The 27,490-nt window shown below is 40.6% G+C and overlaps 1 protein-coding gene across 1 annotated transcript in view; it reads right to left on the bottom strand.

Moving 5' to 3' along the window:
- Positions 1–3,114: 3,114 nt before the first annotated feature.
- erbb2 (erb-b2 receptor tyrosine kinase 2) overlaps positions 3,115–27,490 on the bottom strand; it is a 33,019-nt gene continuing 8,643 nt past the window's right edge. The window contains exons 2-27 of the mRNA XM_047377273.1: positions 24,990–25,141; positions 24,599–24,767; positions 24,320–24,463; positions 21,250–21,315; positions 21,036–21,151; positions 20,803–20,944; positions 20,550–20,678; positions 18,729–18,870; positions 16,986–17,059; positions 16,773–16,863; positions 15,017–15,219; positions 14,285–14,414; positions 13,881–13,971; positions 12,722–12,876; positions 12,584–12,631; positions 10,935–11,073; positions 10,739–10,861; positions 10,564–10,662; positions 10,291–10,476; positions 10,040–10,195; positions 9,886–9,961; positions 8,594–8,740; positions 8,392–8,489; positions 7,292–7,480; positions 6,606–6,978; positions 3,115–6,228 (exon numbers count right to left, since the gene is read on the bottom strand). Of these exons, the coding sequence (XP_047233229.1) occupies positions 5,876–6,228; positions 6,606–6,978; positions 7,292–7,480; positions 8,392–8,489; positions 8,594–8,740; positions 9,886–9,961; positions 10,040–10,195; positions 10,291–10,476; positions 10,564–10,662; positions 10,739–10,861; positions 10,935–11,073; positions 12,584–12,631; positions 12,722–12,876; positions 13,881–13,971; positions 14,285–14,414; positions 15,017–15,219; positions 16,773–16,863; positions 16,986–17,059; positions 18,729–18,870; positions 20,550–20,678; positions 20,803–20,944; positions 21,036–21,151; positions 21,250–21,315; positions 24,320–24,463; positions 24,599–24,767; positions 24,990–25,141 (3,791 nt within the window). The 3' untranslated portion in view covers positions 3,115–5,875. The remainder of the gene's footprint in view (positions 6,229–6,605; positions 6,979–7,291; positions 7,481–8,391; positions 8,490–8,593; positions 8,741–9,885; positions 9,962–10,039; positions 10,196–10,290; positions 10,477–10,563; positions 10,663–10,738; positions 10,862–10,934; positions 11,074–12,583; positions 12,632–12,721; positions 12,877–13,880; positions 13,972–14,284; positions 14,415–15,016; positions 15,220–16,772; positions 16,864–16,985; positions 17,060–18,728; positions 18,871–20,549; positions 20,679–20,802; positions 20,945–21,035; positions 21,152–21,249; positions 21,316–24,319; positions 24,464–24,598; positions 24,768–24,989; positions 25,142–27,490) is intronic.

Here is a 27,490-nt window from a genome sequence, read left to right as displayed (position 1 = left end):
CAGCGAAGGCGGCGAACAGAAATGGAATAACGAGCGTCATGGAGACGGCAGGTGTTGCCTTCGAAATACCGCAATAATATGGGAATTTCCATTACCAGAAAATTGTCCTCAAAGAAAGCCATCTATTTTCTATTTCACAAAATACGGTTTAGCGTTGTTAACGTTAAAACGTAGTAGTGCTTTCACTTAGCTTTTCGTTTGGTTTATATGTCCGATTAGCTCTTATAAAGTTAAATAGCTATAATTTATCAGCAAATAAGGTTCTAATTAAAATAAAATATGATTTACATTTTTGAGGAAATTTAGGAATAAGATTTACTCACAGTAAACACATGCTGTTTCCATATATTTTTTTCATTAAATAGATGAAAACTGCACAACTCGTGATACTCGTGATGTAAGGTGCAGATTTACGAGATGTCCCTGAAGGCAGCAGAGGAGATGCACTTGAGGCTGCTGGAAGAGATCAACAAAGAAGTCGCAGATGGAGCCCACAGATTTTATTTTAGGATTTTGATGTCGGAAAAACATTTGAATTGTATCTAAAGACTCAACCATGTTTATGTGTTGTTAGTAGATGTGTTTAAACTGGCATTTAACATGTGAGGGGTATCTTTAGAGGTACGTATTAGAAAGAACAATGACAACCCAGTTACAGCCTCTTACAAATATATTAATACACATTAAACTTTTTTATATTGCAACTAAAATCTCTGACATATTTTATAGGGATTTTTGTGATTGACCAACACAAAGTTCTACATCACTGTGAAATCAAATAAAAATGACACATGGTTTTCAAAGATTTCTGCCAATAAAAATGTAAAATGTGTAGTGTGCATTTGTATTAAGCCTTTTTTATTCTGATACGTCTAAATAAAATCCAGTGAAACCTTTTGCTTTCAGAAGTGACCTAATAAGTCAAAAAGAGTCCAAAGGTGTATAATGTTGCCTCAGTATGAATTCAGCTGTTATGTCAAGGGTTCGGGGGTTTGTTTGGTGAAAAAACTGCATCATAAAGACCGAGGAGCACAGATAACAGGTCGACGAAAAGTTTGCGGAGAAGTTTAAAACAGGGTTTGGTTATAAAACAATCTTTCAAGCTTCATCTCACAGAGCTCTGTTCTGTTCTTAACAAATCTGGAACGAACAAAGCCATTGTTGAGAGAAAGCCCCCCTGCTGGAAGGTTCCTCTTTCAGCAGGATAAAGACCCTAAACATACAGCAACTACATATTTATTTGTAGACAATGAAAAGTCTTCCAAAGAAAGCAACACGATGAGGTTATTGATGAAGTTTTTCCCCCCTATCAAAGTTGTTTTGAAAGCCTTAAAATTAATTAATCTGGTATTACAGTAGCATAATCTCCCACTGAAGAAATCTAACCTTTAATTTAAGTACATTTATTCAATTGACAAAATAATCCCATATTAAGGAAAAAAATGTTTTTAATAAAGTCACATTTGGCATAAATGTTACCGATAATCGCTTTAAAGTAAATGTAACTGAAGCATTTTTTTATTTATACTTTGCTTTTTACGTGAATCAGATTTTCTAGGAACTTTCAGTTTGTAATCCATAGATTTCTGTTTCCCTGGGGTATAAATATGATGTTACACAAATACCTGTTTATTTTTACCCACTGGCCAAGAGGGCAGGTGTCTGCCACCTTTACAATCCAAAGAGCTTTTGTTTTTTTTTTTAAAGAGGACTTTTAATTTTTATATATGTACTATAGGACATTTGTAGTCATCTATGAACAACCACCATTTTATTTCTATTTTTAGGTTTTAAAATGAAGAAAAACATAAAACTTTAGCAAAATGAGAATGAATACATTCCCTTTTTGTATATATTTTAGGTAAATTATGATAGTTTCCAACCTACTAACTTGAATAATAGACCTAAAATAATGATGGAATGGAAATTATAACGCAATTATTCAATGAAACATTGCTAAAACCTGCATAATTAGGTCTGTGATGCGTTGGGCCTGTTTCTGTTAAAAAGAACCTGATAACCTGGTTAGAGTGCCTCACACCATGGACTCTGAGAACCAGTGCCCCTTCAGTAGAGTAGAGTTTTTATTGGATTTATGAAACCAACGAACATGGCAGCAATAACTTCAGCTGAACTTGCCGTGTAAAAAAAGACGAATATGTGAAAAAGTGCATAATGCCCACTGAGTAGTACGGTGTAGGATCTGTGATGCTGTGGGGCCAATTGTTAGAGATCATGAACTCTTTCAAATATTGTTTTTTTTAATTAAAGCTCTTATCACTTTTACCAAAAAACTGAAAATGGGCCATCACCAGGTCTTTCAGAAGAATAACAATTCTTAAAATATGGCCCAATGAGCACAGAAATGGTTCACCAGACACAAAAATCAACCTTCTTCCATGGCCATCTCCTGCAGACAACCTGTGGACATTCAAGAGAGATCAAGCAGAAATCAATGAATGTTCCCTCTTTGTATGCTCCAACCCTGTAAAATGTGCTATAGTACAAGGATAAGAGCACTTTTACTGGCAAATGGGTGTTGAACAAAGTGTAAACAGCATGGGTACCACTAATTGTGCCACCAATAATCTAGGTAAAAGCAAACATCTCTTAACATGGGAATCTTATACCAATTAAAAAGGTAGGATTTGTCTAAAATCTTTGCTGTGTGATTATGCTACTGCAGAGAAAGATTAATTTATTGTAAGGTTTTTTATACATCTTTACCAGAGGTGCCAATGACTTTGGTCAGCACTCCGTGGAAGTCTTTAGAGCAGGATGGACATTTTTGCCATGTCATAAACAGGCAGAAAAACTGTCTGGCAATAATAGAATGGGAAAATACTAGAGGAAGTCTGTCTACCTTTTCTATGAAGGTGAGAAAGTACTTAATTTGTAAAAATAAAAAAGTCAGAGGTTGCAAATTAGAAGTTAAACAGTAATGCAACTTGTAGCCACTAGGGAGCAGGAGTATTTTATAAAAAGTTCAACCAGCAGCAGATCTGGGTCTCCATGATTGGAGATGTTTGGAAAACAGGTTTGGTTTAGCACTTTGCTCAATAAGTAATTAAAGAAATACCAAGTTATAGCTTTAAGTCGTATAGGGGGACAGAATAGCTTGTATGATCAATTTATTCATATATAGCTTTTCAACATTCACATGATTGATCAAAAACGTTGCATGTACAAATCCCAATAAAGTGGTTGTTATTAATATCCTGTCACAGTCATAAAAACCGTAAAACGTAAAAATATATATATACAAATATATAGATATTCACATAAAGAGTAAAAATGTTTTCTTCAAAATGTAAATGATTGATTTCTTTTGTTGGAAAACCTTAGACTGCTGTTGGCTGCATTTTTCTTCTTCTCTGATTAGGTTACAGATATCTTGTTTGTCAGAGGGCTCATTATTACTTGGTTAATGTTTCATCTGCTGCGCTGGATCAACCATCCATTTATTCTGTGCTTGTTCTGGTAAAACAAACAGGCTCCAAATTGAAAGAACTTCAGGACGGTCTCAAAGAGTCTTTAGATAATTCCTCAGCACTGCAAAAACTCATGATTAATGATTGAATATTTTCTTCGTTTTGTGATTATTCAACAACCTGAAATGATTGCCATGTTTAACAAAGAGACAAAACCATTGAGATTTGATTTAACATGGTACAAAAAAAAACAAAACACAAAACCTTAATATCTGCAGCAGAGGTGACTTTTTGCCTAAATTTAAAAACCTTTCAGATAGTCTAAAGAGCTTATATGAGCAAACTTTAACAAATCAAAGCTCAACTTTCCTCAGCTTTCAAACCTTAATGTGAGCAATGCAGAAATGTTGTTTAGGTCTTACTTGCCATTGTAGAAACATGACAGATAAAAATACAGGTACAGACAAGATGTGTAAAAAGCCTTAACAATATTTAATCTTCTAATGCTGTAGCAACATAAAAATAATTGTTTTTAACAAAATCCCTGGAGGTAAAGTTATTGATACTTCCAAAAATCAGTTTATAATAAACCATATTAGATTTTGTACACCATCTACATGCCTACTGATTATCTGGGGGCAAGCCAGGATTGAAGTCATTGCTGTTCTACCATCACAAACACAGTTTTCTCTTACTGTGTCTATTAAACACAAAACCAACAAACATGGCAAAAACTAAGCCAGGTTGGGCTGGAGTGAAACGACACTGAAAACATGATAAAGAACTTTGTGTCCACTGTTAGGTACGGTGGAGGATCCGTAATGCCATGGGCCTTATTGTCTTACAAAGATCCTGTGAACCTTATCAGAGTGACTTTATTAAATTGGTATCTAACTAAAGTATTAGCAGCAGGTGAGGCAATAATACGGCCACCTATGACTCTATGAAAAACACTTATTTCTAAATATATTTTCCTGCTACACTAAATAAATTCACTCAAATTAAAGCTGAATTTAATGTTATTTGTTAGGCTTTTTACACATCTTTACCAGACAACACATGTCTCTCCATCTGTAATTTTTTTTTCCTAATCAATACATTGTCTATGTAATATAGAAAATAAAAAAGTTATATAAGTCTGATAAAACCTGAAGGCGTTACAAGCAAATCCCTGACAAGTTATAGAAAAAAAACAAAAGACAAATTCAAATCTAAAACAAAAACAAAATCTTAAAGTTGTCATTCTGGAACAAAACTCTTCAAAACCCGTATTAAACATGAAATCTGGGTGAATACATTCAGGAAATATCTAAGCCGCCCACTAATAATATCCTTTAATATTAACAAGGATTACACATTCATCTCAGAAAGGTTTAAAAAGGCCAGTTGTACAGTATGTCACTACTTTCTCATCTGAGGACATGGGAGTAAGGAAAGCATTGACAACAAGGACCGTGGAGGTCAGACAAGGGCTCCATTGAATGGGCTTCGACTTTCCACTCAGCCAAACGCCAATTAGCATGAAAAAAATAAAAGATGCTGATTATTAACTGGGAGGCAAGTGAGTGGGTTCTCAGTGAGTGGAATTTGAACCATGCATCGATTATCCAACTGGAGCAGGGCATCCTGCAGCAGACGTCTGCTTTTTGCTTCCAAAACGGAAGCAAAATTCTTCAACTTCTGTGAAATATCCACCACAACAGCTCACTGGAGCAGCACAAGCTTGGAACATGCAGAGATTTTTGCATGAATTAGGTGAGTGTCAATCTCTTATAAAACAATATATTTTACACAGCTTATGAAGTCAACTCGCACCTCACAAAGTAATAGCTGCAACCACAACCGCCAACGGCCCCATACATCACAGCGGCACAAAGCTGCTGTCTTTGCCATACAGGACGCCTTTCTTTCAGGGAGCATGCCCACAGGCCAGATGGGCTGCAGGGGCCTGCTCTGTTTGAGACAAAATGGCTTTGAGGGTACTAGAGACCGTCAGGGCCGGACGAAAGTGACCAGAATACTAAACACTATCCTCAATGCATATCATGGTTCATTTTGATTGTGGGAGAAGAGAAAAAAAATACAAGAACTGCTTCATATGTTTTGGAAAAAAACTAAACATGAAAGAAGACAAAGAAAAACCAAAAACCAGTCAATGATTTTTACTATCATCAGATTTTTGTCACGCTGTCATGGGTTTTTCACTGAACTGTCCAAAATGTTGATGAATTCACATGTCACAGAAACCATGTTAATGCTACACTGTGCAGAGGTCAACAGCAAGATTTTTGATAGTCACCTTCTCCCACATCGATGTGGCCAAACTGTGCTCTGATTCAAACAAGGATCCCACTCAGTTCAGTCACAAATAACCGTCTTCCCTTTCTTTCATTTTCCCTTAGAAGAACACAGTCTGCAGTTTCTATCGTTCCTGTTCCTTCTCCTCAAGTATGACCAGTCCAGGTTTCTGCCAGTCCGAGATACTCTGGGTTTTCTGCAGTGGGGGTCACAAACCCGTTAACATGTCTGATAATGTTCCCATCAGTCTCCACTGCTGCAGAGCCATCTCCCGCTGCTCCACCAGGAGCGGCTTTGTCCCCAAGGTCCAGGTAGTATGGGTTGTCGAAGGCAGGAGAAATGGAGTTGACGGGGATTAGGTCCCCCGGGTTTTCAACACTGTGACCGGAGCCAAGACCGTTGGGGAGCCGTCTGTCCACTCTGGATCCTTTACGTGGAAGAGTGGTGGGCCGATCGGGAATCACCGGCCTTGGATCCTGCATCCCCTGGTTTACATACTCTGAGAGTGAGGACAGAGGAGAGGGAAAGTCAGAAAACATTCAAAGCAGAAAATCACAGAGAAATCTGCTGGTGACCATGAGATGCTGTTTGGAAACTCAAAATATACACCATACCCAAGTGTTACCCAGCCACACTGAAAACAACACTCCTTGGTATGCACACTTTTGCTGAATGAAGACCAGTTTGCTATTTTCATCATCAGTGAGGTGGTTAAAATCAAGTCATACGAGCAAACAGATGTAAGAACTTCAATGATCGGTTGAAATACACCTGGTGTTTCTGTGGTTCATTCAGGCTGCAAGATAATGAAATTCTTATCTGTGCATTTCCAGCTATAGATTGGCTGAGAAATTCTCTCCCCAACTCTCCACTCACCTGGCATGGCGTGTTTATGACTGTGGGCGTGACTCCTCCTGGGCAGGGAGTGATGAACGTGATTAGGATGATGAAAGCCATCAATACCATCGGTTTCCATGTTGCACTGGCTCCCATTGGGGTAGGTGGGGTCTTTGCAGTAGCGTCCAGGGCTGGATGGGGGCAACGAGTGTCCATCCGGAGTAACTTCCAGAAAGACGGAGTCAGTCTGTCCTTCCGCTGACATGCTACGAGCCAACTGGGGCCACAGACCGTTAGCGATGCTTTCTCCCATTGGTTGGTTGTGGCTGTGGCCCAGAGTACTCAGAGAGGAGTACATGCTCCGAGGACCACCAATTGCGAAGGGCTCAACGTCCAGACCCTGGTCTCTGCTCTGTTGGTGCAGGAAAGCACAAAGAACAAACCCTTTAAAGGCAACAAAAATTAAACTGATATCTTTTTTACAACTATGGACATTTGCAGCATCATTTAACACAGAAAAAACAGCAACAATGTTTTCATCATCTCAACTGGACAAACTCCTGTTGTAGTTATGCACTCTAAGAAAACAGCAAAAACTGAGCTGCAATTCTGCTGAGACACTCCAAACTGCGTGTATGAAACCAGAAACCCTTCTAACTAAAACTGTAAGTCAGATTAAATTAATAAGAAGGGAAAGTTTAACAACGACATCGTCCCAGACTGACCCTGTACGATTGGTGCCTGGATGGCCCGTTGGAATGAGCCTCCTCTGCCCTGGGTCTGGGGAAAACGTTCGGTTGTGGGACTAGATATTCCTCGGCATCCATCATGTCCCCCACGTTTTCCCCCTCTTCCAAAAGCATCCGGTAAAACTGGCTGTCCACTGGTTTGCTTGTGCTTATCTGATCGTCATTCTGGGGAAAGGTAACAGAATAATACACAGTTCTGGTAAGGACAGTCATCAGTGGCATGAATGTCACATGCTTTATCCAGTTCAGAACGAGCTTCAATGTGTTTGGATCACTGCCCTGTTGAAACACCCAGCAGGGTCCAACTTTCAACCATTTAGCTCTTGATTTGAAGAGCATTTGAAGAATTTGGAGGAGGTTCTACGTCTTTATTATACCATCCATCTTGAGCAATGCACCAGTAACACTGACAGTGAAACAGACCCTCGGCTTAACACTACCACCACCATGCTAAACAGTTGGTAGAGTAGTTTGAGCTTTAAAAGCCTCCCTTTGGATATATATCAAGTGACCTAAGACTAATATTGAGGAACAGTCCTGACCTCAATCGGAAGAAGAAGATGCAGATGTTGTTGTTTATGTTGGCCAATCTTCCTTCTTACATTTCTTATTGCTAGTATTTACAATACCAGGTCCAGTTCAAGAATACCGTTACATGTTTCAAGTTTTAAGGGTTTTCTTGAAATAGACCGTTGGGTCTGCTCTTTCAGTACCACAACAGATCGGAGAAGTTCCCATGTAACTGTAGACATATTCATGTCATGAATGAGGCACCAAGATACTTGAACTCCTCAACGTGAGGCAGCAACAGACCCACGCTAAAAGACAGGCTGTTAAAGGACAGCCTTAATTTCGAATTTTGACTCTGTGTGGGTAAGAGAAAGTCCTTGAAATAATCTTATTCTGGAAAAAGACTAATTAAAAAAAAACATTAAAAGCACAAAGGTAATGGCATTCATTCCTATGATGCTTACTGCATGAACACAGCCACATAAAAAAGATTTGTGAAGACAGTACAGATGAATGGGGCCAACCAAAGGTTAAACATCTGCAGCATTTCTCTCAATTAAATTTACCTTTATGACTAAAAAGCGAGATGGATCTCTTGCCATTGCACTAAACCCATTAACCAGGTCTTTAAACTTGGGTCTGCTGTCTGGATCAATCATCCAACCTGCAAAGCAAACAGAAAATCACACTGTGAACTCCTCATACCCTTCAGAACAGTAAAGAAATGGCTTGGTTAAAACAAACACAAATTAGTGATGCCGTACTGACATTTGACCATGATCATGTAGACGTCAATGGTGCAGATTGGGGGCTGGGGAAGCCGCTCTCCTCCCTCCAGCAGATCTGGGATGTCCCTCGCCGCGATGGTATCATACGGCTTGGAACCAAACGTCATCAGCTCCCAAACTGTAACCCCTGAAACGGACGTTAAAACAGCAGAGATTAGTTTATTAACAGAGATCTACTAACAATCAAGTGTTTATGATGCACAGTTGCAGATAACATGTCTGCACCCCACATGTTACAGCCTCAATTTCCGCTGTATTTTACTGGACCAAGTTAAATCTGACTGAACACCGAGGATCTGTGGCCATCAGTTTTTAAGCCCTACCACAGATCTGGATTCAGGTCTAGAATGAAATATGAATATGCTCTGGATATTCTGCAAGAAGAGGGAAACCTGTTCTCTGTTCCAGGGCCGCCCTGCTGTGGGAGTTCTTGCAGTTTGTTTGCAGTTAACTGTTATATACAAATGCTGCGGTGGGAGGAACCCATGAGGTCCTCCCAGGAGTTCTGCAATTCACCTGTTAAGAAAAGTAAAATGTTTTGGCCTTTACTCTTGCCGTATTGTATGTTTTCGGTGGTTGTCTTGCTGGAAAGTGAACCTTCACATCAGCATAAAGTCTTTAGGAGCTTCTAACAGATTTTCTTCCAGGATTGCCCTCTATTTAACTCAGTTTCCCTGTCCCTGCAGAAGAAAAGCATCCTCCAAATGCTGCCACCTCCATGTTTCACCTATGTGGTTAAACATAGGATGATGTAGGTGACAATCATCTGACCAGCACCCTTGAGAAGATTTGTGAAGTGGGTGACTAATAGCTCTCTAGTTGCAGATTCTCCAACCTAAGCTGTGCATCTCTGTAGCTCCTCCAGAGTTACCATGGGTCTCTTAGCTGCTTCCTTGATTAACACTTTCCTTGCAACTGCTCAGTTTAGGAGAATGGCCACTTCTTATGGCGGTATACACTTAGGGCCGTCGCAGACAAAAGAGGACACTTGACGACACACTGTCTTACTTGGCCTTGTGAGACAGGTTCACACACGGCCGTTGCTAGTGTTTTGCGACCAAACCTATATCTGCTTTCCACAGAAAGAAGAGACTTTAGTGGAGCTTTGGCAGCAGAAGCCTTGTTTGTTTGATGTTTCGTCTAGCAGCTATCATGACAGAGTGAAAAAGGACGCAACATGAAGAGAAGTTGCAGAAGAACTACAACTCCCAGGTGAGCAAGCTAGCACACGCACACACAGAGTGAGATGCAACAGTGCCCAGCAACACCAACCGTAGCTCCAGACGTCACTCTGATGGGTGAACTTCCTATGGAGAATAGACTCCAATGCCATCCATTTAATCGGCACCTTTAAATACAGAAACACCAGTGAAACAAAGGAAGCAGAAGGCCTGAGTTGTGCTTTGCCATCACAGTCCTGTCTCACCTTTCCTCCATCAGCGTGATACTCTGTCTCATCTATGTCCAGCAAGCGGGCCAGGCCGAAGTCCGTGATCTTCACGTGGTTTGGGTTCTTCACAAGAACGTTGCGGGCAGCCAAATCTCTGTGGACCAACCGAATGTCCTCCAGATAACTCATCCCCTACGACGACACAAACACAGATCCATCAGCCACAAGCTAGAGACAAATTAAATGTAAGAGAAAATAAACAGAAGAGAGGAGTCATTTAAGGGTACCTTGGCAATCTGGACACACCAGTTGAGGAGGAACTGAGAACCAATGCGGTCCTTGTTCTCCCTGACGTAGTCGAGGAGGCAGCCGTACGGCATCAGTTGAGTGACCAGCTGCACGGCGGACGTCAGACAAATCCCTAGGAGACGACACACGTAGGGGCTGGTGACCGACGCCATCACATACGCCTCCTGGAAGCAAACAGGCAAGAGCTGCTGGAGGATTCTGGACTTTAATATCCTCAAATGTGGACTGTTTCGTATTTGATTTACACTCACATCAAGAATGTCTTTGTTGCCCTTTGGTGAGGTGTTCTCCCGCAACACCTTAATGGCTACTGGTATTTTTACGTGTTCTCCTTCAGGAGCCCACACTCCCTAAAAGAGCAATTAAAAAAAGCATTATCTTAAATCTTTACATAAAGAACACAAACATAACCTGAGGTTCACATACCTTGTAAACAGTCCCAAAGGCACCTGCACCCAGAGGTCTGAGCTTTTTTAACTCCGTCTCTTTCAGGATTCGCATCTGAGCTTGATTTGGAGACGCACCACTCGGTGTTAACGGCTCCACCAGCTGCATGGAGAAAACGGGCAGATTAAACACAATCACCCAACAGAAAACTGATCCAATCACCGTCAGCGCTCACCTCCTGTTCCTGCAGGAACCTTCTCACGGTCTCCTTCCTCCTCAGCCTCTTCTGTCTCCTCAGATAAAACACCAGCAGAGCCAGCAGGATGAAGAAGAGCACAACTCCACCGACAGCAGCAGCGATGGTTGTGCCCGGACTATACAGACAAAAGAAGTTTAGGGGAACCTCTGAACTACTAACAGTACAGGATTCTTAAGCACTTTTCAAGCATTTATAATATATATTTTTCAAAATTTGCAAGACCTAACAACAGCAATAAATTGTCAGTCAGTCATTTTCTACCGCTTCTTCCATAGTGGGTCGCAGGAAAGCCGGTGCCTATCTCCAGCAGTCTATGAGCAGGAGGCGGGGTACACCCTGGACAGGTCGCCAGTCCATCACAGGGCAACACACAAACAACCAAGCACACACTCATTCATACACCTAGGGGCAATTTAGAGAGACCAATTAACCTAACAGGCATGTCTTTGGACTGTGGGAGGAAGCCGGAGTAACCGGTGAGAACCCACACATGCACGGGGAGAACATGCAAACTCCATGCAGAAAGACCCCATGCCGGGAATCGAACCAAGGACCTTCTTGCTGCAAGGCAACAGTGCTACCAACTGCACCAACGTGCAACCCCATGCAATAAATGGTAAAAAGGCAAACAATTATACATGTCTGCAGCTGATGATGATTTGACCTTCCTCATCCTATAATATTAACATGAATATCAGAGAGTGGGTTGTTGGAAGGCCTCAGAGGATGGAAAACCACATGTGTTCATAGCAAATATAGAACTCCAGAAAATAAGTCGTCTATCATCTTGTTCTCAACAAGGTTTTATTTGAAAGTTACTCCTGGCCGGCGTCTGCTGTTTTGGCAGTGAAACAACTTCTTTAATGACTTGACTGTTTTACCACCTCTTTAACTTTTCAGCTGCATCAAACAAGTGACACCCAATACATTACAGGCATAAAGAGCTTGAATGCATGCGACTACAGTCCTAGCAGTTGTTCCTGGTATGTACATTGTGTATAGTGGTATTGCGATATCAATACATTTGCGATATATTGTGCAGTGCTAATATACACAAGACTACAACACAAGAAAAGGGCACGTGTGTCCAAACTGTAGTGGGGAACTGTACTAACATGCTTAATTAAATCTCTATGAGTAGTTTTAAACAGTTTACTAAAAAAAGCGATAGCTGTGTACTTTGCCAATGCTTCCTTTGACCCAACACCTCAAATGTGGGTGCTATGAAACATTAATTGTGGAAAGTTAAAAGATGAAACCCCTATCAGCTTTATATTCCCAAGAAATAAAGAAAACAATGCTACGGAGAGGAGGTGCAGCTGCTCAAACAGTTGGTACTGTGAGTATTTGGTACTGAGAATCTGTCATAATGTCCGTGTTGACTTGATCAGTCAGGATAAACGAATGCACTGACATGCTTTAAAGTCAGGCATCTGCTACTCAAACTATGCACGCATTGGCAAATCTGGATAGAAACACAAAACTACTTTGGTTTTAATTTTAAGTGCTTTAGTCAATATTTGGGCTCTTTAAAGACCTTGAAAATACCTTTTTAAAATTCAAGCATTTTCAAGGATTTCAGGCTCTCAAAGTAACATCAAAAGCTCAGGCTAGCGTGACTTTACCCTGTCCTGGTATCAATGGGGCAGCCTCTGTCATCCATCGAGGGACAGCTGAAAAGAAAAAGGTCTTCATGTGAGTTCTTCTTGCATGTGCGTTTTGTTTGCATGTGTTTTCCAGACTGGATGCGTGTGTTCACTCACGATAACGTGCAGTTAGTGTTGCAGGGCAGACAGTGTCCTGTAGCGTTGCTGTATTTCCATACGGTTTGTTGATCTTCCTTCACTCCACTGGGACATCGTTCCACACAAAACTTTTCATCCTGATGGTGCAGACACTCAGTGCAATGATCTGCACCCTGAGAGCAGAGGAACGTTTAAAGTGTAACCCCCAAAAGAGATATTTGTTTTCTTTTTTATCTTATGTTGATTTATGTTCAAAGCTCGGGCCATTATATTATAACCCCAGACTTGTCTAAACTTTATTTTATTTCCATGTAACTTTTGTTGTACCAGGTAAAATGTTTGAGAACTAGCGCTCATTTACAAACATAACCTCATTTAGTATAGTATGTCATAGTACGATATAGTAGACTACATAGTAAGGTACAGTACAGTCAGTGCAGTGTAGTGCAGCAATGTACAGTATAGTATAGTACAGTATCGTACAGTACAGTACAGAACAGTAAGCTGCAGGCAGTATAGTGTAGCATAGTCCAGTAGAATATGGTATAAGTACAGCATAGTATAGAATAGTAAAATGCAGTATAGTATAGTACAGTGCAGGACAGTGCATCATAGTGCAGTATATTATAGTATAGTATAGTATATTTTAGTGTAGTATAGCATAGCATATACTTATAGTATGCTATACTACATCATGCTATACTATACTTATAATATACCGCATAGTATAAGTATAACATAGCAGAGTACTATTCAGTACAGTATAGTACAATATAGCATACGTATAATATAGCACAGTGCGCACAGTGCAGCATGCAGCTGTATAGTATTGTGTTGTATAGTATGGTATAGTATAGCAAAGTGTAGAACAGTATGGTATAAATAAATCATAATATAGTGCAGTTCAGTAAGATATAGCATACTCCAGTACTGTATAGTATAGTATTCTGTAAGTATAGTACAACACAGTGCAGTACAGTACATTAAAGTATTAAACTGCAGTGCAACTCTGTACTGTATAGTACAGTACAGTGTAGTATAGTTGAGTGCAGTACAGTACATCACAGCATAGTATAGTGTAGTACATTACAGTACAGTACAATACAATAGTATACAGTACAATAGTATAGCGTAGTGTAGTACGGTATACGTTCTTTTGTGTCGTATGGTTCCTTACTGGGCCGTGGCAAGAGGCAGAGCCATTCAGAGGTCGACACTCTGCATGACAGGAGATACACGAAGATCCATCAATGTATTCACGCACAGCTCTGCAACAGAAAACATACAAGCATCTAAGATCACACCTAAAACACAGTCTGCCTTTAGCTGCATGGTTTTATTTGAAGTTGCAGCCAGAGATATCTACAATTTATTGTTTATGTAATATAAGTGTGTGAAATATTAATATCAAAAACAGTTACATAAGCATACATGTCATATTATAAGAGTCATTGTTCTATAAACTGCTTTTGGGCACCCTTTAAAAACCTTTTCACTGATTTACTATCTGAGTTAAATGTTAACATTTAAAAGTGCACATGAAGTGTGAACGTTATCCTGCATCATTAAGACGACCATTACCCCTGATAGACATCACATTGCTCCACACACACAGTGCCACGCTGGAACGACTTGCAAGACACGCACTGGCCGGGCCCTGGACCCCAACAACCCCCCTTGCACAGCGGATGACAAACGTTCCCCTCCTCCTCTGAAAGCACAAGCAGTAAATGAAACGCACGACATCTTTAAATATCATAATAGCAAATCTATATTTTGAGAACATACAGTCCGCTGCTAAAATATTACCACCCAACAAACTTCTTTTGATATTTTTTCACATTCCAACAACAAACCCCTCTGTATATATCAATGTATTTTCTTAGGATTTTGTGTGTTAGACCAACACAAAGTAATACGTAAGGTGGAAAGAAGTTTAATCCATCCCCATTGTGAAACATGGGGATGGAGTGTGATGTGCGTTTGTTTTCCCCCACACAAAGTATGATGCAGGCAATTGGTTGCACTGGATTTATTTACGGTTGTCGGAGGAAAAGGCAGCTAAATACAAATCCAAGCCAGATTTTCATCCCCAAATCATTTTGAAAAAACTACTTTGTGGGTCTTTCATGAAATCCAAATCAAATGCAGTAAAGGTTGTGGTTGTAATGTGACAAAATGTAAAAAAAAAGTTGTAGGATTTATATAATAAAATCTGACTTGTGTGCAGGACACGCTTCAGATTAAAGACCAACTTTTGCCGTAATCTGGCCTTCAGGTTGCAATGTGCTTACTGTGCGAGTGGTCACCTACCGCACATTTGAGGGTCTCGGTTGAGGCTGACAATGCGGTGGGGACCCTGGGTGGGATGGAGGAGCATCTCCCAGGGCATTGAGTTGGTGTAGCACAGCTGAGAATTGTTGTAGAACAACACCAGGCCTCCACTGATGCTGCGCAGTGAACGTAGCCCGAGAGACTGGATGTGTAGGTTCTGGATGGCCAGTGAAAACACACCCCTAAACAATAGAAAGAAGTCGTTGATGACAAATAAAGCTTGAAAATGTTAAACTGAATTAAATTAAAGTGAAAAACAAACTCATAAATAAGAAACTGAAGTTGCAACAAACATCTAAACCATTCTATGCAACTCAGTTATGTTTCTGAATAACACATCTGACCTGTTTTGCAGCAATAAAAATGCTTCCCAGAGACTTTGGTATTTCCTGCTGGTCAAAGCGTCAGAGCTGGCTAATAATTAGCATTTATTACCTTTACCAGACAGAAAAAACGTGCAAACAAAGACACACTGTGGGTGGGTGGACATTAACAGGCTGGCATTCAGTGTTTTGGGTCTTTCTCGGTTTAATTATTTATTACTGCACAAGACACAAAACGGCAGAGCGTCGCAGTTTCTGGGTTTCTAGTTGCAAAGAATACAAAGGCAAAAGCAGGGACATATATATATAGAGATACAGCAGGAGCAGGCAGTTTAGAAAAGTGTTTATAAACACATGGGTCCCAACCCAAAAGTGGGTTTGAAGACCCACTTTCAGGGGGCCTTTATCAACGCAAAATATGCCAAGAAAATAAAAAATTTTAAAAACTGATGCAGTCCTGTCTACTCTCAGTCTTTGCAGTAGGTAATCATAATGTCCTGTAATGTGAGCCGACACCCATTGTTTCAAACCATAAAAGAAGATGCAACTAAAGTACCTTTAGTTCAGATCTGGTTCTGGTTTAAATGTGGCTCCAGCTTTGGGCTGAGCAGAGGAGCGGGAAGGGCGAGAGAGGCTGGGTCGAAGATGAGCTAGCTCAAAGCATAGTGTGGAGCTCGACATGTCTGCCCCAAGCAAACAACAGTTGCAGGTACAACATTTATCACAAGGAAAGGACATGTAATGGTACAACCCCTCCAACTAGCCTCTTTTAATGAGATATCTTTATATAGCTTCTGCTGCCCTGCATTATGGGCCATGTAGTTTGATCCCAGCTTAAAATATCACTTATTACCCCTATGCCAGAGCTGAAACACATGGAACGACTGATAAAAAAGTTGATGGAAGAAACTATGCATAAATGAGCAAACAAATTCAAAAGGCATTTAGATGATAACATTTTAACACCCTGCGGAAACCATGCTAAAACTCTTAGTGTCTCATCAGGAGAAAAAAAAAACTGCTGAGTTAATCCTGCAAATTCAGGTTTATGGTGTAAGGTTAATTTTTTACGTTTTTCCTTGTTTGTTTTTTTCAGTTTGTGGATAAAGATTGCTACTAAAGAAACCGATTTTTTTCCGGTAGCGCATTATTGGTTAGTTTCAGCAAGAGGATTCTCAGCTAAAGCTGCATAATGTGAGTTTTTAAAAAATACTCCTCTGTAGTTGCACTTTAACTTTATGTATTTTGCATCAGTCTGATAAACATAATTGTTACTGATTACTCTGATTGTTACATGCTTCAAAGACTGAATCTTAAAAATTTCCTTGACTTGGATCATAGCTTGTCAGTAAGGGGTGACGGTGGGACCCGAACCCTAACTAGTTGAGTACCCCCAGCTTTAGAAGACTTACATGTAGAGCATCCTGCCTCTGATCACCTTTAGGTTCTCAAACACAGAGAGGTCAGCCCACTCCTCTGGCCAGGCATCGATGTACAAATAACCTGCATGTGAAAAATCACAGCAATACGCAGACTTTTGTTTGGCCTTCTCCAGGCAACTGAATTGAGATCTGTCATATTTTGCTGGTAAAACCTTGCAGAAACGTTAACAAAGAGTCTGGTACCTGTAATCTCCTCCAGCTTCCTGAAGGCTCTCAGCTGCTCCAAAGTCAGGCCGGATGTGTTGGTCACAGGGTCCCTGAACGAAGAGGAAGAAACACCAACAGAACACTTTTATAATAATCTAGCCTCAGGATTAAAGATGCTTCGAGTTCAACTATGTGTAAGTAAACAGAATAGGTGTGAGGAACCTCCTTGTTTTGTTCTCAAACCCACAGTTTTAATCATTTTCAATATTCACTGATAAAATCTGCAGCTATCCAGGCTTACCCACATTTATTTTTTGATCAATTTCACAACAAATCATACAGTTTTTTAGTTATAACCACATGTATTTTATGGGGATATTGTCTACCAAAAAACAGGAAATAGTGGAAAATTGTGAGTACATAATGTTTGTTTTTTCATATATATTTTTTTTGCGGCACTAGGGGTAATTTTTTGTTGCATTTGTTTTTCCAAAGTAGGCTTACAGTAAGTGGGGTGAATAGAGAGGGAAGACACACTGCATAGGTGCCCGAGGTCAGGACGCGAACCCGGGACGGCTGAGTCAAGGACTGAGGCCTCCGTATATGGGTCAAGCGCTCTACCATTACGCCACGTGCCGCGCACGTGACTATGTCATCTTCAGAAATTTCTTTACAAATGAAAATCTAAGCCGTACATACTGTATATATGACTGTATATATATTTAACTTCCTTTCTTTCTGACACCAGTACATAAAGTCAAATGCAACCATCTGCCTTCAGAAGTCCAATAATTAGTAAACAGGGTCAAACTAGATGTAACTATGTCCCACTATACACCTAGCTATTGTGTGAAGGCCTCAGTAGAGAACATTAGTGAACAAACAGAAGCATGAGGACCAAGAAGCACAGCAGACAGCTCAGGGAGATAGTTGTGGAGACGTGCACAGCAGGGTTATAAAACAATATCCCCAGCTTTGAACATCTCACAAAGCTCTTTTCAATTCATCATCTGAACATGGAGAAAGGATGGACCAACTGCAGAGCATGGATATGGATGTGCACCTAAACTGAGACAGTGGTCAAGGAGAGCATTAATCAGAGAATCAGAAACAATTTGTAACTATATGAACTTACAGAGAGCCACAGCTCAGGTGAGAGAATATGTCAACATCTGAACACTCATTCACTTCACATATCTGGCCTTCATGGACCACTGGCAAGGAGAAATCCATAAGAAGTCCTGTTTCCAGGCTCTCATAAAATGAGACCAAAATATAACCTTTTGGCTTACATGCAAAACATTGAGTGGCAGAAAGCTCCATGGTGAAACATGGTGATGGCAGCATCATGATATGGCGATACTTTAACTTCAACAGGGACAAGGAAGCAGTTAGAGGTTTTTAATTGGTTATAAGTCAGGATGTCTGGATGTTTTGTCTGCATTTGTTGTGTTGATTCACTGACTGAAAGATTCAGAAAAATGCTAGGTAAAATAATGCCAGCCCACATCATGATACTACAGCAAACATGAACCAGCAAACTTTTCATTTCATGTCTAGCAGCAGAGGTCCTAAGTCAGCCTGGCAGTCTGCCGATATTGAAGAAAAACCTTGATGAATCAGAGCCTCACGCTTCCCGTTCAGGAGTGGGGAGGCAGAAATGACCCCTATATATTTATCCCACCTTTTCTTCAGATTTCAAGTAATAAATTTAAGCAACAGCTGAATTATTTGAAAAATAATTTCATGACTAACTGTTCGCTCTAGTTTGTCTCTTACCTTGCAAAGCTCTGAGCCCGAAAGGCGAGGCTTCCAAAAATCTTGGAGCACTTGCTGAAATGTCCCACATTAGCAGATGTTACTATGGTGACGCTGTGGTTGTCCGTGACGCCGAGGTTGTCCATACCCAGACCGTAACAATCTGTGACGGATGAGGAACATGTTCAGTTTTACCCAGCACAAATAAAATCCAGACATAACACTGTACTCATAAAAGATGTTAAGAACTTTCAGTGATTAACATCTGTAGACATAAATGAAATATAAAGTGATGAACAGCTTAAAACAAAGAAAGGATTATTGAGTAGGCTAGCACGCATCAAACTAAAGTGAAAAGATTGATCCTCTTCCTTTAAATGATGTGCCTCTCTGTTACAAGCAACGTTTTAAACAACACATTAAAACAATGGCTAAGCTGATAAATAAGGTACCACTTTTGCCAAACAATTCAACCCAACCAGGTTGAAGTAAAATCTTTGATCCTATTGTAAGAAAGTAATTTTGCCCCTTGAATATCTTCACATTTTATCATGTTTCAACCAAAAACATCAATGTGTTTTATTGTTATTTTATGTGATAGGGCATCACAAAGGCGAAATTGTGAAGTTAAAGGAAAAGTACACTTAATTTTAATTTTATAAAAACAGAATGCAATGATATACAAATCCAGTCCAACCTATATGCAATTGAATACACTGCAATCACAAGATATTTAATGTTTTGTTTTTTGCAAATATTCACTTATTTTGAATTAGATGCTTGCCACACATTCAAAAGCAGCTGAGACAGCGGCAAAAAAAAAAACTGGGGAAGTTGAGGAATGCTCAAAATATACCTGTGTGGATCATTCCACAGGTGAACAGGTTAACTGGAAATAGGTGAGTGTCATGACTGATGCCGTGTCCTCTAGGCCAAAGAGGAAAAGGACTATCTGGATTGTAATCAGCGCAAAGTTCCAGCATCTGTTATGGTCTAGGCGTGTGTTAGTGTCCATTGCATGGGTACCTTGCACATCTATAAAGGCACAATTAATGCTGAAAGGTACATCCAGGTTTTGGAGCAACATCTGCTGCCATCAAAGCAACATGTTTTTCAGCGACATCCCTGCTTATTTCAGACTGGTCTGCCTTCAGTCCAGACCTGTCTCCCACTAAAACTGTGTGGCGCATTATGAAGTAGGTAAAACGATGGAGACCCCGGATTATTGAGCAACTAATGGGAAAGAATTCCACCTACATTGCTTCAGTCTCAAACGCTTATTAAGTGTAAAAAGGAAAGGTGACGCAACACAGTGATAAACATGCCCCTGTCCCAGCTTTTTTGAAACGTGTTGCAAGCATCTAATTAAAAATAAGTCAATAATTGCAAATAAACAACAAAGTTTATCAGTTTGAACAAATATCTTGTCTTTGTAGTGTATTCAGTTGTATTCTGTTTTTTTTTACATTTTACACAACATCATAACTTAATTGGATTGGGGGCATTAGCTCCAACTGACTTTGATGGGATAAAGAGATCCGTAAACATCATTTGTCAAGTTTGCCACATATTTTAATCTTGATTTAGGTCTGGACTTTGACTGGGCCATTCCACTGCTTAAATATATTTTGGCCTAAACTATTCCAGTGGCTCTATGTTTAGGGTCCCTGTCCTGTTGGCAGGCGAACATCTACCTCAGTTTTAAGTCTTTTGCAGCATCTTTCTACCACGATAACCCTGTATTTACCACATCTTTCCTGCATCACCCCTAAGCATGCTGCTGCCACCACTGTGTTTCAAACTGGAGCTAAATTAAGCTTTCAGTGAATGTTTGCGTCCCACCTTTGGCACAGTCTCCTTCACACTTTTCGCATTTCTGCATCTCAGTACCGTCCGGCTGCTTGATGAGGACTTCCTTGTTGGATCGGGGACAATTCAAAGTGCAGGCCACTTCCATAGCCAGGTAGTTATCTACAGAGAGAGAGAGAGAGTTCAAGGAGCAACCCGGAGTCTCTGAATATCTTGTTACACAACCAGGAGGAGGCCTAAAGTGTTTAACAGTTGCTATCAGCTGGAGCTCAATCTCGGTTCTTACAGGGACACATCTTAACACAAGTGGCTCCAAAGTTGAACTTCCTGTTGGGGTTGGGTTTGTTCTGATAGGTGACTGGGTCGTAGATTGTGGGCAGGGGACAATTCTCCCTACACACTCCACTATCGTTGAAGTGACGACACGCCTGAACAGAAGAAGCAGTAGAAGGGGAAACGTTAAGTATCGGCGGCATAAATAAATATAAGTGTGTGGATAAAAGCGAGGGTGTCCTTTACCAAACAGTCTGAGTCTTTGGGTCCAGTGCACCCGGCTGCACACTGCCTGTGACAGCAGTCGTTAGGAAGAGGACCTTTGCATCGCTGACAGCCAGACGCACAGTTTATTCTTGTCACTTTAAACAAGGGGAGATCAGAAAAATAGCAACAGTTTCATTACCAACTTGTAAAAATATTGCAGTATCACCATCAAGAATGCAAGATTTAAACTCACGTGTTTGGCAGTCCTGCTCCGTTTCCCCCCAGCACCTGTTCTCACATGTGGGATGACAGTTTGCACCTGAACCAGAGAAAAACATGCAACAGCAGAAATTTGAGCACATAATTCTCACAGTTTAAGCCAAAGGAAAAACAGACTCAGCTACTCACTAAGAAACGTCACTTGAGTAGCAAGTATCACGAGCTGATTGACAGAAAACATGGCCCAAACAGGGCAGCTGTCAGGAAAGACCAAACCGGCAGTTTGAAGGGAATTACAGTCACAACATACACTGAGAGTCAATGTATTGAAACTAAAGCAGCACCATCTATCTCTCTTATTAAGGCAACATTATTGCTTAAACAACAGTTGAGGTTTTCACCCGATTGTCTGGTAAGCAGTAAACTGCAGGCTGGCTACCTGAGGAGATAGCCTGATAATTAACCGCATAATATCAGCTAGTTATACTGCAAGTAAAAGTAGGTCCTTTTAGGCTGCTCCCTGATTCAGGAGTTGCCACAGCAAGTCGGTATAATGTGCACACAGATTTGGCAGAGTTTTTACGCCAGAGGCCCTTCCTGAGGCAACAGGGACTCGAACCTGGGCCGCTCATATCAAAGACCCAGAAAGCCCACTACACCACCACAGAAATGACTGACCCCTTTCAAAAGAAACTTATTCAAAGTGGTACATTTTATACAAAGTACCTATACCGGCAGGTTGCAGGGGAACCATGTCTACAACGCCTCTGAGCTGCAAGTTCACTTGAAGCAAAGATACTCACAAGTCCAAGTCAAGTATCAAGTCTGTAACGACTGAAATAAACATCTTACAGCATTGCTGTAGGTTAGGATTTAAAATCCTTTACTAATCAACCTAATCAAACACTTGAACATTTATTTTATAATCTTCTAACATTTAATTCAACATGTAAAACAAAAACGATTAAGGCTTGTTGTAAAATATATATAAATGGGACAAACACAATGTTCATCCCTTTAGAGATTTAAATATGTTTTAATGTTGGAAAAAATATAGAAACATTTATTTGTCTCTGTAATGACATACTTAACATCAGTTAGTCCCTTCATGATGTCCACACCTTCACTTGAAAGTCGAAGAGTTTTCCTCTCCTCAATGGATGACAAGCCATTGGAGGATTTTTAAATCATTAGAGAACCACATTCTAAATCAACATTTAAAGCCTCTGTTGTCAAGCCGGGCAATACATTACAACATAATAGGTCAGATGGAGTGTAAATGAGTAAATGAGAGAATTTCAAATGTCTGAATGAACACAAAAGAAAAGGCTTTTATTTTGACAAGCAGGAAGGGTCTTTGTAATAATGCACCTAAATCAAATGGCTGAATTACCTCCTTGGTGTGCCAGCAAGTTTTGCAAAGTTCTGATCATTAAACATTCATTTGATTCAGGTGTGCTGGAGCAGGGATGCATCCAAATGATGCAGGACAGTGGCACTCAAGGACTGGAGTTGCAGACCCCTGTATAACCAATAAACAGCATACGGTCCCCGAACGTTACTGGCTAATAAAACAAACGCACCCTTTCACAGTAAAATATGCACTAGAGGCGCATCAACAGTCAGAGCTGCACTTTGTCACCTATGAACCAGCTAGCTTTCGTTACTAAATAAATAAGATAAAGATTAATAATGAGACTCAAGTCCCAGACCACAAGTCCAAGTCAAGTCTCAAGTCACCATCTCAGAGGAAGTGTAACGTGGTAATATTCAGCATTATTAGTTATAATGGAGAGCAGCTTCGGTTTGGTCTTTTAACAGGATGTCACTGCGTCACATAGTGTGTGTTACTGCATAACGGTCTTCTGAATAGTTTATCTGATAGTTTATCACCGTTCTAAATACATATTATTAAATATTCCTAAAAAAGGAAAATACTTTTACACTTTTTTTAAAAGAACCTAAATCTGATTTACTTTGAATAGGCTGAACCTCTGTGACAAAAGTCTTTTTTTAAAGTTTTAATACTAGTCTAAATTTAAAAGTTTGAGAGGGTGGTACTGAAATAAATTCAATTCAATTCAGTTTATTTATATAGCGCCAATTCACAACACATGTCTCAAATTAAGCCATGTTTTGGACCAGGGATTCCCAACGCGCGGGTCAGGGGGTCGCGAGATGATTTTCAAAATCATCATGATGTGACAGCTGATGTTTTTGGAGGGCCAAAGGGACACATTAAATAAATGAATTTATCATGACATAAATAACTTTGAAAGTCCTATGAAATAAAGAAATTTTCCAGTCAGTCAGTCATTTTCTACCGCTTATTCCATAGTGGGTCGCGGGGGAGCTGGTGCATATCTCCAGCAGTCTATGGGCGAGAGGCGGGGTACACCCTGGACAGGTCGCCAGTCCATTGCAGGGCAACACACAAACAACCACACACACACACTCATTCATACACCTAAGGGCAATTTAGAAAGCCCAACTAACCTAACCTAACAGTCATGTCTTTGGACTGTGGGAGGAAGCCGGAGTACCCGGTGAGAACCCACGCATGCACGGGAATTGAACCCAGGACCTTCTTGCAGCAAGGCAAAAGTGCTATCAACTGCGCCAACGTGCAGCCCCATAAATAAATTTTCCATTCAATAATTAAATAATATACAATGAAATTAAATAATCAAATGTCATTTTTAAAACATAAATTGATTTATAAATACTGTACATATAATTATTTCACTATATTTTATAAATAAATATAGAGTATGTAAATATGTATGTATTTTTAGGGGGTCGGCAGTCTCTGGCAATGTTATTTTGGGGGTCACAAGCTGAAAAGTGTAGGAACCCCTGTTTTAGACTCTTCAGGACAGACCAGTAACCGCAAACATTTTTAAGAGGTACACCAATGAATGTATTAAAGAGGCTCTATATATATATACAATTACAAGATGCAAGACCATTCGTTCAGATGAATGCTGCTCAGTGGCATAAATGCTTAAAGGGAGTTTCCACATTTATTCTAAGTCATATTTGAGCAGCGCATTCCTGTTCTGTACTAAACTGTAAGATAACTGGTATAATAATCAGCAGCTCACAGTTAGGGGCTCGGGACTGCAGACGGTGCGGGCTCTGGTGGGGGGTGTTCTGCTCATCCAAGGTGTCCCTCCATATGATGCTCTGAGGGTCCGGGAAGCACAGCTGGGGGTTCCCCCAAATAGACACCCCACCCAACAAGATCTCTGCAGGACAAACAAGACCAGAACTCTTTTCAAATCTTTTAGTGAATATGAACAAACCCAGCTTGTCGCACAGAGCTGATGAGCCAGAACAGCTCACACAAACCTTACTTTTAGCATGTTTGCTTTTTAACAGACCTTTAAGGCTACGAAGCCGGAGCGTCTTTAGCCCCTGATTGTCCAGCACAGCCAGTGAATAGTTGGAGTTGTACAGCTGGCTGCCTCTTATAATCCGAAGATTGTCCAAAGGCACCAGATCCACTGAGACATGTGCAACAAGTACATACCCCTGCACCTCTATGATCCCCTGTGGAGGGAGACAACAAACAGGAGGACTGACTAAATAATTTACCTGAAAAAAACAACAACTCAAACCATTTCTTCTAGTTCTGCTTAAGCTGGACAGAGAATAGATCTGAAACCTAAAAATCTGATCTGTTTTCCAGGCAGTGAACACAACATACACAAGGACTTACAGGTCAGGCTAACAACAACACTTTTCAGTGTGGAAGTGGAAGACTCAAACTACCTGCAGGAAGGAGAGGTCCGGGTTTCCACTGAGGTATGTGATCTCCAGGTTGCCATGGATAACCTGGCAGCCGGTGTAGAGCAGCCTGAGGGTCTCGTAGTGATTTTCCAGGCTGGAGGGCAGGGCTAGTTTCATGTCTGTACCCAGGCAAACTGCAACACACAAAACATCATGAACACAACTTAGTAAGACACTCCCCTTTATGAGATGCATATACATGCACAATATAAATTAATAAAGACATGATTGGTAAAAGTAAAAGCTGTAGAACATTTAAAAGGGGTCAGTGAAATAGTTAAATTCCTTATATTTTTGGTTCCAGACAGAAACGGGATCGCCATACATACTTTGTGTCAAAAGTCCAAACTTTTTCAGACCCAAACCTCCAAAGCTCCCAGTTCTCCCAGTTTAAATACAAATTTTCCATCTAAATTTACGGCAGATATTTCTACAGAGTTTATTGTAGGGCTGCATGATTTCAGGGAAATATGTAATCGTGTAATATTTGGAAGACAATATGGATTACAACTAACCCAGAGCTGCGGAGCGTAAATGTGGGTGGATGGATGGATGGGATGTGTATGGGACTGGCAAAGTATGGAAATCATACAAAGTGAATTTCTGGATGCTGTGATGAGGATATACCTCATAAGGATGGAATAACCAAACCAACTCCATATGTTCCTACCTTCTCTCCTTTCCTTCTGACTGCCTCCCTTGACTTTAGCATCTGAGCTACCATCATCTAAATGTGGTGTAAGGCAGTTAAGGGGGTGGTCATTTGGAATGACCAAATATAATATTGGCATGCTGAGCGTGGATGTATCACACTTGGAAACATGATAGTTAACTATTCACTGCAGTCCATGCAATCATGTGCAACCCCTGATGTTGCACATGCTTATACTGTAATGAACTGTCTGACATGTTTGCACAGCCCTGAACTTTACTTTGTTACAGCCTATAACTGTTTGCATGCATCCGTGAACAGAATACACTTCCCAAAGCTCCAGAAAGACAGAGAGAGTGAGTCAGTGGAGGAGGGTTGTCTTTCAGAGTGCACAGATTCCCTGCAGAGGGTCCCACACTGCATTGCATTCAGGGTCATGCAGCACTGCAATCCACAAGGGCTTTTAAAAACACATAGCTCTCATGCCTTAGCAGGCAGTCACACAGTGGACAGTCCCTCCTCTTTGGAGGTTATAAATGACTTCCTTTTGGTATCTTTCCAACAGCTCTTCAACAGACAGCCTGCTTTTCTTGCTTGAGCCTCTTTACCCTTCTACCACCGCTGTACCTCTCTCTGCTTTAGGAGAAGAAACACTTACAATTCTCTGGAGGAGATGGAGAAAGTCTTGCCAGGGAATTGGACAGTGATTTGTTTGGTTATGCAGCCAATTTTATCAACTATGAGCATCAATCATGTGTAAAGCTTTATTTGTGATGCCCCAGTGCTCACTGCATGTCAACTTGGCATTGAGGTGTTTCCCAATAAAGCATAAATAAGAGCCGTATTAAAACCTGGCAGCCAGCTACAGCAGCAAACAGTGTGTGATTAAAAAATACACACCCAGTAGTTGGAGCTTGCGTCAAACAGCAAATTAAATGTCTTGTTCGGTCTGGCTTGTTCAGTGAATTCTTCATGGAAAATCATTTTACATGTTCAGCCAAGACGGGAGCTCCGTTTTCGTTTTTAATCATTTTTGTCAAAACAGATGTTAAAAAGGTTGTGAAACGAAGACTCACACACAGACAAGTAATCCTGGGATTAGATGAATGTGCCATGAGAAAAAGCACAACTGAGCAGTTTTTCCTGATTTCTAAAATGAGTATGTAACTCTAGTTTTGGGCTTAACCTTCCTTTATGCCCTCATTGTTTGCTCTCTAGAGGTCTCTCAGCAACGCCTGCATGTTTATATGTGGCCTTTTGAGGAGCTGCCCACTCCTCTGTCTCCCGGCAGCCGAAAATACCCCCTCGCTTTTATCACTCACTGTGCGCCCTGATTGTCCGCTGTCCTCTTGCTAAGATATTCGTGCTGTGCTCCAATCAATCAACTCCCCCTGCCACTCCTCTGTCCATTTCTTCCCATCTATGAGAAGTTCCCTAACTTTTTTAGACAGCGTAATCTCTCAGAAATTTCCACTCAGGTTCCTTGCTTCAAAGGTTTTTGCTTTGCTTGAGCTTTGATTCTTCCGATGCGTACGCTCATAAAAATATCCTTTTGTCGGTTTGAAGCGTTGGTCTACGGACAATAGGCGGGGTACACCCTGGACAGATCGCCAGGCTATCTCAGGGCAACACAGAGACACACAGGACAAACAACCATACATGCACACAATCACACCTAAGCACAATTTAGAGACCAACCCAACAGTCAATGTTTTTGGACTGTGGGAAGAAGCGAAAAGCTATTTGTTCTGGATTCAGTTACACTCTTATTTTGTCTTGCTTTGAAAACCATGTCCAACCTCTCTTGGTTCCAGGCTGCAACATGCTTAGT

This window comes from Girardinichthys multiradiatus, chromosome 10 (genome assembly GCF_021462225.1).
Source record: "Girardinichthys multiradiatus isolate DD_20200921_A chromosome 10, DD_fGirMul_XY1, whole genome shotgun sequence".
Classification (NCBI taxonomy): Eukaryota; Metazoa; Chordata; class Actinopteri; order Cyprinodontiformes; family Goodeidae; genus Girardinichthys; species Girardinichthys multiradiatus.
The sequence above is the reverse complement of the archived record's forward strand: the minus strand, read 5'-3'. Positions and strand labels throughout refer to the sequence as shown.